Below are 14,892 nucleotides of genomic sequence, written 5' to 3' on the forward strand. Positions count from 1 at the left end.
AGTCGAAAACTTTAATAAACATTTGAAGCAGACGATGACAGTATCAAACACTTGAAGCAGAAGATGACTGTATCAAACACTTTAAGCAGACGATGACTGGTAGGCCACCATCCCGTCCACCTCTAACGTCTTTGGCCCCACCTGACTCAAGTTGGACCCGTCACGCTCCAAACGATGGACGCCCCTGAACAAAACAAAACACAATATGACAGGTATCTGTAGCCAAAGTTTCTTTCAGTCGAGTCTCTCCCGGGGCTGGGGATGCTTATTCCCGACAAAACAGAAAAAAAATTTGGTCTATATTACATAAATAATATAAACTTTAACCAGTGTCCGTCCGTCTCCGTTCCCCCCTCCCCTCCCTCAGTCGAAAATAAAATTCAAATGTCGCCCCCCCCCCCCTCCCACACCGCATCAAAGACGAAGTAGACAGATATCAGAAAGAAATCCGATTTGTATAACGCAATTTAATAAAAATCTGCAGTACTTGTCTGTCAGTAAAGGGTAGTAGGTCTATAACATACATTTCTCAGTAAAAATATCATATGTACATTTCGACTCTATATACCCACAATTTTGCCACAATTAAAATGTACACATTCTGTGTGTTGCCACTATTGTGTAACTAATTAAAATTTACACACTACACGCTCTCTGTGATACCACTATTGTGTAACTAATTAAAATGTACACACTACACACTCTCTGTGTTGTCACTATTGTGTAACTAATTAAAATGTACACACTACACACTCTCTGTGTTGTCACTATTGTGTAACTAATTAAAATGTACACACTACACACTCTCTGTGTTGTCACTATTGTGTAACTAATTAAAATGTACACACTACACGCTCTCTGTGTTGTCACTATTGTGTAACTAATTAAAATGTACACACTACACGCTCTCTGTGTTGTCACTATTGTGTAACTAATTAAAATGTACACACTACACGCTCTCTGTGTTGTCACTACTGTGTAACTAATTAAAATTTACACACTACACGCTCTCTATGTTGCCAATATTGTGTAACTAATTAAGATGTACACACTACACACTCTCTGTGTTGCCACTATTGTGTAACTAATTAAAATGTACACACTACACACCCGCTGTGTTGTCACTATTGTGTAACTAATTAAAATGTACACACTACACACTCTCTGTGTTGTCACTATTGTGTAACTAATTAAAATGTACACACTACACACTCTCTGTGTTGCCACTATTGTGTAACTAATTAAAATGTACACACTACACACTCTCTGTGTTGTCACTATTGTGTAACTAATTAAAATGTACACACTACACACTCTATGTGTTGTCACTATTGTGTAACTAATAAACAATTACACACTACATATTCACAGTGTTGTCACTATTGTGTAACTAATTAAAATTTACACACTACATACCCGCTGTGTTGATCGCTGAAAAAAATATGTGATGACGTCAGAGTAAAGCCAAGAAACTGGACGCTGTCGTCAGCAAACAGCAACTTCCGGTTGTTGCCGTCACTGTCCATCACCTCGATTCTATGGGTGCCAGCATCACAGAAGTAAAGTTGTCTAGCTGCCAAAAACAGGACACGTAGCTTAAGACATGATTCATATAGTGAGGCTATAGAAATTAGTTTGTTTTGCTAGAACAATGAATATAAAACTAAGTTAGGGCTACAACAATATTCAAACACGATATTGTCAGAGAATGTAATGTACCAGTATTAATATAACCATGTAAGATCCGCATAGAGAAATTTTTTGAAAGCTGAAAAAGCTATAAAAATGGTGAAGCTAAAATATTTACACATTCAATAATTTATTTTTAGCGCAATTTCCATACTGGTAAATTGCGTTTAATAATGCGTTATTTCTGGATGGATGTATGGATGTATAGATGTATGGATGTGTGGATGTGTGTCCGCAGCCTTTAAGTCGTATCTCCTCCTCAGCGAAGCAATATCGAGGACTAGTTCCAAAAGCCAATATGTTAAGCAAGTTCCAAGAATGATTGTGGGCCAAAAAAACTCCCGGAATTCCTTCCTGGATTTCTCGGAAAAGCCAAAAAAACTCGAAAAAATGCAGTTTTTGCTCCATATCTCGGCAACCAGACCATTTAGCGACTTGAAACATTTACCAATCGATTCCTGCCATAATTTAGACCAATATTGCCGTAGAAAGTTTTCAAAAATATCATTTCGTTCGGTCACAAAAAATTAATTAAGAACATTTAAACTGAGCATCGTGTAGGTTTTTAGCGCAAAGCACTGAGGTTCGAAAGGATTTTACCATAGCGAATGAGCGGAGGTTCGAAAGGATTTTTACGTTAGTCTGTGAATTCTAAAAAATTAATTAAGGAAATTGCGCTTAAATTGTCACTAGACTTTTTATTAACTTGTTTGTATACAAATGACAATTTATTATAAAAACTCATCTCCTTTATGATCTAAACGTATCAAGGTACTTATATATTACTAAGATACAGATACCAACACAAGGTACTTATATATTACTAAGATACAGATACCAACTTTTCTGATCAAAGGCTAAGGCCACGGGTTGAAGCAGCATGGTCGAAGCAAGAACCTGCCTGTTGTTGCCTTCATAATCAGCGCTCTCTATGCTGGCGCCTGCCCCAACGGTCGACCAGTAGACTGTCCTGGGGATGGTTTAGTCACATGTTATAAATTGTAAAATCTTGCTCTACTAAACGATTTAGTCTCAGGTTATATATTGTAGAATCTTGCTCTACTAGACGGTTTAGTCTCAGGTTATAGATTGTAGAATCTTGCTCTACTAAACGGTTTAGTCTCAGGTTATAGATTGTAAAATCTTGCTCTACTAAACGGTTTAGTCTCAGGTTATATATTGTAGAATCTTGCTCTACTAGACGGTTTAGTCTCAGGTTATATATTGTAGAATCTTGCTCTACTAGACGGTTTAGTCTCAGGTTATAGATTGTAGAATCTTGCTCTACTAGACGGTTTAGTCTCAGTGTAGTCTTGCTGTACAAGAGTCTACACAAACTCTGTCAGATTACATGTGCTTACCCGTGCTTCGCCTTGGTAAATCTTTTTTAAATGTACCAACTTGGGAACTGAACAAAACTAAACACAACACAAACAAAACATAAACACAACACAAACAGAAAAGAATTTACAAACACAAAAGAAAACACAAACACAAAAAAAAAACATAAACACAAAAGAAAACACTAATACTACACAAATACAAAATAAAACAAAAACAATGCAAACACAAACGAAAACACAAATCTAATACACAAACATAAACAAAAAACAAAAAGCAAGCGCAAATAAAAACACACATGAAAACGCAAATACGAGGAAAGCGCAAAAAAAACGAAAAAACAAATACACCACTCATAACATAAACACAACTTAAATGCAAACATAAACACATAGTGCTCACAGTCTAGCCCGTGATGCGAAATCGCGCCCTGATTCAGTGAATGACTATACAACTCCTCGCAAACCGAAAGATAGAATAATAATTAGTAAACATTACGTTTAGCGTATAAAAATAAATGAAAGGCAGTATTTAAAATATCCTTGTTTTACCTACCATATTGCACTTTATCAAATCATGCTTTTTTTCAGTACTTTAAATTTTAAAAATTCGAAATAGAGTTTAATAACTAAAACGATTCCGCACCTAATGAATGTGATGACGCGTGAATAATAGTGCAGAATAGTTGATAAAAACTTATAGGTCTAATTAGTAAATAGGACATTCAGTAAACAAAATATAAGTAAATAAAAGATAGCCTTTTGTCAATCAATGCTAATTATAATATTCCAAAAATAATATCCTCTTACACGTCTGCAGAATTTGCATTCACATTTTGATAATTATTTTATTCCAACAATAATTCCCTCTAGGAGATTTTACATTCACATTATTTTTTAATGAGCGTGAGTTGAATTTATTTTATAATTACCTTCCCTGACATAACTATTAAAAGATTTTAATTAATCAGTTTTTTCGACCCTACTGTTATGAAAATGTATCCACTTTTTTACAAGCTTTTATTTAACTCACTTCCTCTGTCTGTCGTCAGTCGTCAGTCTAGATCGAAACGCAGGAGTGAAAATTCGGACAGTTCTACTTGACCGATACGATTCACAGTTGGCATGTGGGTCAAGACATGAAGACAATGCAATCTGAAACTAAATTTAACTTTTAATTGGATGCCTAATTAATTTTTTATGAATTAATTAAAATTTGGACCGAATTAGTAGGCATGTCTATCCAACCACACCACACGCGTCATCACGTTCCATAGCTGCGCCATCAGGTTGAATAGCTGCGCCATCACGTTCAATAGACGCGCAATGGTTTTTAGTCATGTAACACTATTGTAAATAAAACATGTAAAGTACTGAAAAAAAATCATAAAAAAACGTTTTAATAACAAGCTTTTATGTACTAATGCACTAAAAAGTAGAAAATAAATAATAGACTACTATTTAAATAACTATAAAGTTAATGAATAAACATAAGGGACGTCATTGTTTCATGGGTTCTTTTTCACAACTATAAAAACTTTTGCTGTTGCATAATTAAAACTGCTTTTCTACATTCGAATATGCCTTTATGTTTTATTTTTCTTCTTTAAATAAAATCTTGGTTATACATTTAAAACATCTACCATATTATTTTCAACAAAAGTCCGTATCAAGTTCTCTATAATTAATCAGTTTTTTTCGACCCTACTGTTATGAAAATGTATCCACTTTTTCTAGGAATCTAAACGAAAATATTTGACATGGATCCGTTTAATATGTTTTAGCGTGTATTTAATAATTTCTTCACGTTATTTGAAAGTGTAAAAAATGTGGTAACTTTACAATAAATTTAAGTCGTTATATAAACAAACCCTAGTCTGTTATTTATAACTAGCCATCGGTACCCGTTTCACGTTAATTATAGGCCTATATAGTCTATGTTTGAGAAAATAATTTATGAAATAGTTATTTTTCAAAACGCAATGTGCTTTACTACACGCTGAACGATATTAGTGACAAAGCAAAGAAATAACTAATTAGCTAAAAATCCGACAAATTTAACATAACACAGACACACACTAATTAAGTGACTTAAATGATTCCGTTAAAAATCTGGTTATTCAATGGTCAATACGTTGTTTTTAAGTAATTTGTGTTCGTTTGACCGCTAAAATTGTATATATTTCATAGCGTACGTCTTGACGAGTAGATCTATAGATCTAGATCTAAATCAAATTTGAATGAAGTAGGCCTACTTCCTTTCTTTATAGTCTAAAATCGGAAGATTCATATATAGAAAAAATAAAAAATAAAGTTTGACTTGGTGTGTCTCGATCCCGCACCACTTGCGTGGTATTAAGTTCACTATCATCTCAACTATTTAGGTACCTTATTAAACATGGAGAATGAAAGTAGCGTAGCGAGGGGGTGGGGGGGGGGGACATATGTCCCCGGGCGCCGTCCTGAGGGGGCGCCAAAATGGGTTGGAAAAAAGCGGACAGAGAGAGAGAGAGAGAGAGAGAGAGAGAGAGAGAGAGAGAGAGAGAGAGAGAGAGAGCACATGGGCTTTTATATATTAGGATAAGTCAATGCGATGCAATTTAAAAGCACTGCATGGTTCGATGTTTATTTTAATGCTTTCAACATCTATAGCGATGACGGAAGTAAGGAAGGACTGACACACTACCAGCAGCGTTATATATAGATATATGTATATATATATGTATATATATATATATATATATATATATATATATATATATATATATATATATATATATATATATATATATATATATATCGCCGGATATTACATCAAAATCTTCAGCGATATATAGAGAACTTGATACGGACTTTTGTTGAATATATATATATATATATATATATATATATATATATATATATATATATATATATATATATATATATATATATATATATATATATACAACAAAAGCGAAAACATAATTTTAACTTTGTGGTGAATTTATAGTATCTCAACATAACTTAAGCACCATTTTTACTTTCTCGTTTTAGACCTTCCAGAGTTGGAAAAACTTAATTATATGTATTATATCAAATTTGAAGCCCTGTTTCAACTTTTCGGCGATTTCCAGTAATCGGCAAATGAACTTATTCTACTTTCGGTTTTTCAAGAGCCTATTTCACATATGTATATCTATTTTTTTTTCTTCCAAATTTTGAATAATTTTCGGTGACCGTAAGCAGTACTTTACCCTATTTCCAAAATCGATGAAAACGCACTTGAATTTATTTTTTATTAGATTCCTCTTTCTTTCTTTATAAATAATAGCCGTCTCGACCAGGCCCTGCACTGGCCTCTTTGAAAAACATATCTGTAAAGGACCATGACTGGTGTGTTTATTAAGCAGTTTATACCCGGCACTGCCGTTTGAGACAATAAAATATAACCCTACACCTAAGCCTAACTCTAACTCTAAACTTAACCGAACCACAACTAAAACCTAAACTCTAACGAAACACAAACACAAACACAAAGATCGTTGTGATAGAACCACCAACTCACTGGTTGGTCTGGTCTAAGGTCACAGCGTGAGGCTCATCATCCAGCGAGACGACAGGTTCAGGGTCGGTGCCAGTCGTGTAGGCTCTGGTGATGTTTCTGTTGGTGACGTCAGTCATAAACAGGAGGTTCCTCGAGGAGTCAACGGCGATACCATTCACAAGAGCTGTCACAGTAGAGGGGAAAGTGTTAGTGGTGTTTAACGTATGAAAGATAACTGTAAGTAATGGTGTTCAACCTCTGAAAGGTAATTGTAAGTAATGGTGTTAAACTTCATCTGTTATTTAACAAATTCTTTTTATATATATAAATAAACCGGGAGTGGTCTCCCCTAAACTTTCTCGAATATTCTAATATAAAATTACGAGGGATGGCAACTCAGGACAAAGACAATATTTGTTATCCATTTTTAATTACTTAAACTTTTTATAAAAGAATAGAATCTCGTAAAAAAAAGAATTGCACACCAAGTGAAAAGTTTCCCTTTCAGACCTGACGGTCTATGGGGCAAGAGAAGTAGAGTTCACTTGTTTCTGTGACCTCGGCATATGAAGAGATAGTGTGGTCAGCACTATGCCCAGCCGCCTTTACTATCCCTAACAGGAGTTAGGTACCCATCAGAGTTGGGTGGACTCAGGGACGGTCTACTGACTTGTATTCGGATTCGAACTCGAGACTAACGGGTTAGCAGTCCAGCTCTCTACCGCTAGACCACTCCGTCCCACACCAAGTGAACGCCTAATAAAATGTGTATACAAGTGCGGGATATTATTAGTACTACTATAAATTTACACGCATTTTTTGAGAAATCGGAAATATCGTAAATTAGTACTTCCGGTCAACGGAAATTACTCAAAATTTGACAGAAGGTAGAGAATTAGTTGTTTTACTTACATTTGAAATTGCATGCATCTATCTAAAATAGTACGCAACTTATAGGCTTTTGAAAAATTCAAAGTAGAAAAAGTACCACTTCCGGTTATCGGAAATCGCTCAAAAGTTGATCAGGATCTACGATTTTGATAAAATACTTATATATGAAATTTCATCAACCGAGCTGTTACGGTACTCAAGTTATCGTGTTTACACACAGACATACACACAGACACACAGACATACGGACAGAATTGCAAAGTCCAGTTTTTACGACTCGATAACGCAGAAAACGCCAAAACGTTTATGTATTTGTATTTATAATTTTTGCCTGATTAAAATAAGTCCTCTATACTCCGGATGTGATGAAGGACTGAGGAGTAAAACGGTGAAAACTGTCAAAATTTCATGTTATTTTTGTGCACGATTACAATACTTTCTCTATACTTTGTATATACGAGAAAGTAAAAATAATTTGTATGAATGAAACAAAATCGCACAAAAAATGACAAAAGATGCTCTAGTTAAACATAACATCAGGGAGCTTATAGAAAAGTTAAAGATGACTGGACAAAACAAAAGTTAGCGAAAGAACTCACGCGGACAAGGGACTGACCTTGAATCATCATGACCGGGTAGACGGGCCCGGTAGTCCGGACGTCCTGGCACCAGATCTCGGAGTTTAGGCCGTCAGACGAGTTGACGTAGACAAGGCTGTAGACCCGGTGGTACATGGGCTCGAAGGTCAAGGCCACAGGTCTGATGGAGTCAGCCAAGCGAGCCGAGTACAGCCAGGTGTAGCTGGACAAATATTCAGTTGGTCAGTGGAGTATGTCTTTGGTTGATAGGTCTTTATCAACTCAATCGTATGTGTCTTTATCAACTCAATCGTATGTGTCTTTATCAATTCGATCTTACGTGTCCTTATCAACTCAATCGTATGTGCCTTTATCAACTCAATCGTATGTGTCCTTATCAACTGACATAGTTGTGTCCATCAACTGACCTAAACGTGTCCAGGTCCATGCGCAAGATGGCGCCTGTATACGTCCTGTCTGCCAACAACAAAATGTTATCCAAGATGCCGGCTGGTGAAACGTTAAAAAAAAAAAGATTTAAATATTTCATCTAGAATGCAATAAATTATATTCATGTCACACGGTACATGAAGAAACTTAACTGCCAAATTACTCACTGAATACACACAGCACCTGCCACAGCACTCACTCAATACACACAGCACCTGCCACAGTACTCACTTAATACAAACAGCACCTGCAAGAGTACTCACTGAATACAAACAGCACCTGCCACAGTACTCACTGAATACACACAGCACCTGCCACAGCACTCACTCAATACACACAGCACCTGCCACAGTACTCACTCAATACACACAGCACCTGCCACAGTACTCACTCAATACACACAGCACCTGCCACAGTACTCACTCAATACACACACCACCTGCCACAGTACTCACTCAATACACACAGCACCTGCCACAGTACTCACTGAATACACACAGCACCTGCCACAGTACTCACTGAATACACACACCACCTGCCACAGTACTCACTCAATACACACAGCACCTGCCACAGTACTCACTGAATACACACAGCACCTGCCACAGTACTCACTGAATACACACAGCACCTGCCACAGTACTCACTGAATACACACATCACCTGCCACAGTACTCACTCAATACACACAGCACCTGCCACAGTACTCACTGAATACACACAGCACCTGCCACAGTACTCACTGAATACACACAGCACCTGCCACAGTACTCACTCAATACACACAGCACCTGTCACAGTACTCACTCAATACACACAGCACCTGCCACAGTACTCACTGAATACACACAGCACCTGCCACAGTACTCACTGAATACACACAGCACCTGCCACAGTACTCACTCAATACACACATCACCTGCCACAGTACTCACTCAATACACACAGCACCTGCCACAGTACTCACTGAATAAGCACAGCACCTGCCAGAGTACTCACTGAATACACACACCACCTGCGACAGTACTCACTCAATACACACAGCACCTGCCAAAGGACTCACTGAATACACACATCACCTGCCACAGTACTCACTCAATACACACAGCACCTGCCACAGCACTCACTGAATAAACACAGCACCTGCCACAGTACTCACTGAATACACACAGCACCTGCCACAGTACTCACTGAATACACACACCACCTGCCACATTACTCACTGAATACACACACCACCTGCCACCATACTGACTGTAATTGCACACAACACCTGCCACAGTACTCATTGAATACATACACCACCTGCCAGAGTACTCACTGAATACACACAGCACCTGCCACAGTACTCACTGTGATTGCACACAACACCTGCACTCTCCAGGGTGGGGCAGGCGTGCAGGCTCCAGTCGCCAGAAGACAGTGCACAGTCCAGCAGATGGTCCTCGTCGCCATGACATGTCAGCCCATCCAGGTTGGCCACGCCCAGCCCCGTCCCCGCAGTGCTTACGTTCACGGCCTTGGAATCTTCTCTGGAAACGTTTTCAATGATTGGTCAGCACAACGTGAATATTGAATCTGTTTCACATATGTGTCTGCCTAATGCAAGCTACTATAAACAACATGATTTCTTTCAGACATGTATCCCCGCTGGCATTTGAAACAGAGGGGGGCACTTTAAACTTGAGAGACCGATGAGGGATGGTTGAAAGAAACACCGGCTATAACCTACTGCCTCACTGACCTACTATAACCCATCATGTGACAGGCAACTTGGGCAGCGTCATCATCCCATCCGTTGACGCAGAGAGTCGACCAGACGCCATTAACAAAGACTTCGACCTGTCCCATCTCAGCTAGCCTGACGTACGTGTTGTTCTTGGTGACGCTTTCAGGACCCATGGCATCAGGTTCTACAGGAGGGTTGGATATCAGATCTCTGACCAAACATTCACATCATGGAGAGTTGGATAACAGATCCAAGACCAAACATTCAAATCATGGAGAGTTTGAAAACAGATCTCATGTGAAACATTCAAATCATGGAGAGTTTGAAAACAGGTCTCAGATGAAACCAGAGTTTCTTCGGGGGATTTATATACAAAATATATACTTTTAACAGTGCCCCCCCCCTCGAAGGAAGTCTACGCCCCCCCCCCCCCCCACGAAAATTTCAAGTGCCCCCCCCCGGAGAAAAAAGTCTGGAAGAAACAATGGATGAAACATTCAAATCATGGAGAGTTGGATAACGTATCTCAGACCAAACATTAAGACCATTTTGTGTTTGATAACAGATGTCAGACCAACCATACATACCTTTAACCCACTAAACATTTACTATGTATTCTAACCCATGCTAAACACCAATCAACCCTAACTTAACCAAACCTTCATCCCACCTATCCTTAACTCCCATGCAAGTTAAAACTTGCTTAACCCCAACCTCATTAACCATACTCTACCCTCAACTCACCCTAGCCCCACCAAACCTTACCCCCACCAAACCTTACCCCCACCAAACCTTACCCCCACCTAACCTTACCTCTACCTAACCTTACCCCCACCAAACCTTACCCCCACCTAACCTTACCTCTACCTAACCTTACCCCCACCAAACCTTACCCCCACCTAACCTTACCTCTACCTAGCCTTACCCCCACCAAACTTTACCCCCACCTAACCTTACCCCCACCTAACCATAACTACACGACTAACTTGTGCCACAAATCTCCCTGTTACACTCGTCAGTTCTGCAACATTTCCTGCAGGTCGTGACGTCAGTAACGGCTCTGGTATCTTCTCTCTTGCCTATAATCACAGACCCAGCCAGCTGGTCACAGAACTGTAGAGGAAGTAGAGTTGTGCCAGCAAAAGGGTTATGTCCTGGTCAGCATTTAGTGTAAGCCAGTAAATAGTACATTGACCTGTAAAGAAGTACTTTTTAGAGCGGTAAAATTGGTGTGTTTTTAACGCTCTCAGTCCAATTGTATCCCGGCTAGTTTCAAGGTCACGCATGTTGGTGAGTAGTAGAAGTGTCGTGCTGGACGTTTTCTGGGTGGCTTGAGTCAACCGTCACTGTGCACTATCTGCTCGCTAATGTCTATTTGACTGCTGTCTCTAACTGATGTCTATTCCCTATTTGACTGCTGTCTATAACTGATGTCTATTCCCTATTTGACTGCTGTCTCTAACTGATGACTATTCCCTATTTGACTGCTGTCTATAACTGATGTCTATTCCCTATTTGACTGCTGTCTATAACTGATGTCTATTCACTACTGACTGCTGTCTATAACTGATGTTTATTTCCTATTTGACTGCTGTCTATAACTGATGTCTATTCCCTATTTGACTGCTGTCTCTAACTGATGTCTATTCCCTATTTGACTGCTGTCTCTAACTGATGACTATTCCCTATTTGACTGCTGTCTAACTGATGACTATTCCCTATTTGACTGCTGTCTATAACTGATGTCTATTCCCTATTTGACTGCTGTCTATAACTGATGTCTATTCCCTATTTGACTGCTGTCTATAACTGATGTCTATTCCCTATTTGACTGCTGTCTATAACTGATGTCTATTCCCTATTTGACTGCTGTCTCTAACTGATGACTATTCCCTATTTGACTGCTGTCTATAACTGGTGACTATTCCCTATTTGACTGCTGTCTATAACTGATGTCTATTTCCTATTTGACTGCTGTCTCTAACTGATGACTATTCCCTATTTGACTGCTGTATATAACTGGTGACTATTCCCTATTTGACTGCTGTCTATAACTGATGTCTATTTCCTATTTGACTGCTGTCTATAACTGATGTCTATTCCCTATTTGACTGCTGTCTCTAACTGATGACTATTCCCTATTTGACTGCTGTCTATAACTGGTGACTATTCCCTATTTGACTGCTGTCTATAACTGATGTCTATTTCCTATTTGACTGCTGTCTCTAACTGATGACTATTCCCTATTTGACTGCTGTATATAACTGGTGACTATTCCCTATTTGACTGCTGTCTATAACTGGTGACTATTCCCTATTTGACTGCTGTCTATAACTGATGTCTATTCACTACTGACTGCTGTCTTTAACTGGTGTCTATTACTTTTTGACTGCTGTCTATAACTAATGTTTCTATTTTTAAATTAAATCAACAATCTTTCCTCAATCGCTGCAACAATTGTAAACCAAATATAAAAACCTACCACGGCGTCTTGACAATCCAGAAAATATAAACTGTTATTTCTCTCTGTTACTTTCACCTCAGCATAACACAGCTGAAATGATAAAAGAAAACATCTTTGGACAAAAAACGATCAGTGACATAATAAAGTGTTTTTTAAAGACTGTACTCAGTCCTTATACATTAAGGCTTCTCTACTGCTTGTATTAGCGGACAGGTCGAATTTCTTGTAAGACTTGCCAAATAAAAAGGTGTTATGTTTAATCACACTGAGTACTGTGGCTGTTTAACAAAAACTTCTTGCATGTAGGGTGAGTGTGGTTGTATGTGTGGTGGGGGGGGGGGGTATAAAACTATGTATGATCTAGCTACTGCTTGACCGCTTCAACTAGTTGGTCACATAGATCTAGCTACAGCTTGACCACTTAGTTGGTCACATAGATCTAGCTACAGCTTGACCACTTAGTTGGTCATATAGATCTAGCTACAGCTTGACCGCTTCAATTAGTTGGTCATATAGATCTAGCTACAGCTTGACCGCTTCAACTAGTTGGTCATATAGATCTAGCTACACCTTGACCGCTTCAATTAGTTGGTCACATAGATCTAGCTACAGCTTGACCACTTAGTTGGTCATATAGATCTAGCTACAGCTTGACCACTTAGTTGGTCATAGAGATCTAGCTACAGCTTGACCGCTTCAACTAGTTGGTCATATAGATCTAGCTACAGCTTGACCACTTAGTTGGTCATATAGATCTAGCTACACCTTGACCGCTTCAATTAGTTGGTCACATAGATCTAGCTACAGCTTGACCACTTAGTTGGTCATATAGATCTAGCTACAGCTTGACCACTTAGTTGGTCATATAGATCTAGCTACAGCTTGGCCATTTCACTTAGTTGGTCATATAGATCTAGCTACACCTTGACCGCTCTAATAATACCGCCGTTACTAACAGCGTGAACGTCATGCAACCATTTACCTGGCCACATGAAACTTTACCTGGTTGGTCGAGCACTTGGTCCGTGTGTAGCACAGGCTTGGGTCATCAACACCCAGACAGTATATGCAGTTAAATGTTGTCTCTGTGGGCAACATCAGGTTAACTTAGGTTTAACATGGGGCAACATCAGGTTAACTTAGGTTTAACATGGGGCAACTTTAGGTTAACTTAGGTTTAACATGGGGCATAATCAGGTTAACTTAGGTAGGTTTAACATTGGGCAACATCAGGTTAACTTAGGTTTAACATGGGGCAACACCAGGTTAACTTAGGTAGGTTTAACATGAGGCAACATTAGGTTAACTTAGGTTTAACACGGGGCAACAGTAGGTTAACTTAGGTAGGTTTAACATGGGGCAACAGTAGGTTAACTTAGGTAGGTTTAACATGGGGCAACATCAGGTTAACTTAGGTAGGTTTAACATGGGGCAACAGTAGGTTAACTTAGGTTTAACATGGGGCAACATCGGGTTAACTTAGGTAGGTTTAACATGGGGGAAACATCGGGTTAACTTAGGTAGGTTTGACATATGGACTAAAATAGGTTAACTTAGGTAGCTTTAACATGGGGCAACATCAGGTTAACATAGGTAGGTTTAACATGGGCAACATCAGGTTAACTTAGGTAGGTTTAACATGGGGCAACATCAGGTTAACTTAGGTAGGTTTAACATGGGGCAACAGTAGGTTAACTTAGGTTTAACATGGGGCAACATCGGGTTAACTTAGGTAGGTTTAACATATGAGCTAAAATAGGTTAACTTAGGTAGCTTTAACATGGGGCAACATCAGGTTAACTTAGTTAGGTTTAACATGGGGCAACATCAGGTTAACTTAGGTAGGTTTAACATGGGGCAACATCAGGTTAACTTGGGTAGGTTTAACACGGGACAATATAAGGTTAACTTAAGTAGGTTTAATGTTGGGATACAGCTGGTTAACTTAGGTAGATTTAACGTTGAGCAATATCGGGTTAACTTAGGTAGGTTTAATGTTGGGATACAGCTGGTTAACTTATATAGATTTAACGTTGAGCAATATAAGTTAACTTATGTATGTTTAAAGTTGAACAACATTCTCTAACATAAATACAAGGTAACAATAGATTTTATGATGACCAACTTACCAGCCAACGCTGACATACACTGAACCAGCAATACAGCAACAACAACAAGATATGAACATCCCATCTTGACTACAGCGGTACTGACAGATCTAGTTC

At 38.7% G+C, this 14,892-nt stretch overlaps 1 protein-coding gene across 1 annotated transcript; it reads right to left on the reverse strand.

The window, feature by feature from the left end:
* On the reverse strand, positions 1-14,892 carry LOC131934282 (pro-epidermal growth factor-like). The gene is made up of 12 exons (XM_059290499.1): positions 14,797-14,892; positions 13,670-13,752; positions 12,686-12,757; positions 11,190-11,316; positions 10,207-10,387; positions 9,828-10,006; positions 8,453-8,534; positions 8,063-8,247; positions 6,577-6,739; positions 2,532-2,659; positions 1,417-1,573; positions 1-184 (listed from the first exon to the last, which is right to left on the reverse strand). Exons 1-12 carry the CDS (start codon positions 14,858-14,860, stop codon positions 82-84), a joined length of 1,524 nt encoding a protein of 507 aa, XP_059146482.1. The 5' UTR covers positions 14,861-14,892; the 3' UTR covers positions 1-81.

The sequence above is a fragment of the Physella acuta genome, unplaced genomic scaffold (genome assembly GCF_028476545.2).
Source record: "Physella acuta isolate Inbredline_101_S28 unplaced genomic scaffold, ASM2847654v3 ptg000108l, whole genome shotgun sequence".
Classification (NCBI taxonomy): domain Eukaryota; kingdom Metazoa; phylum Mollusca; class Gastropoda; family Physidae; genus Physella; species Physella acuta.

Excerpts from the sequence above, each read along its gene's own strand:
- LOC131934282 (XM_059290499.1), bottom strand. The coding sequence starts at position 14,860 with ATGGGATGTTCATATCTTGTTGTTGTTGCTGTATTGCTGGTTCAGTGT. Across the intron at positions 11,317-12,685 it reads TGGATTGTCAAGACGCCGTG|TTCTGTGACCAGCTGGCTGG; the intron begins GTAGGTTTTTAT and ends CTTCCTCTACAG. Across the intron at positions 8,535-9,827 it reads AGGTGTTGTGTGCAATCACA|CCGGCATCTTGGATAACATT; the intron begins GTGAGTACTGTG and ends ACGTTTCACCAG.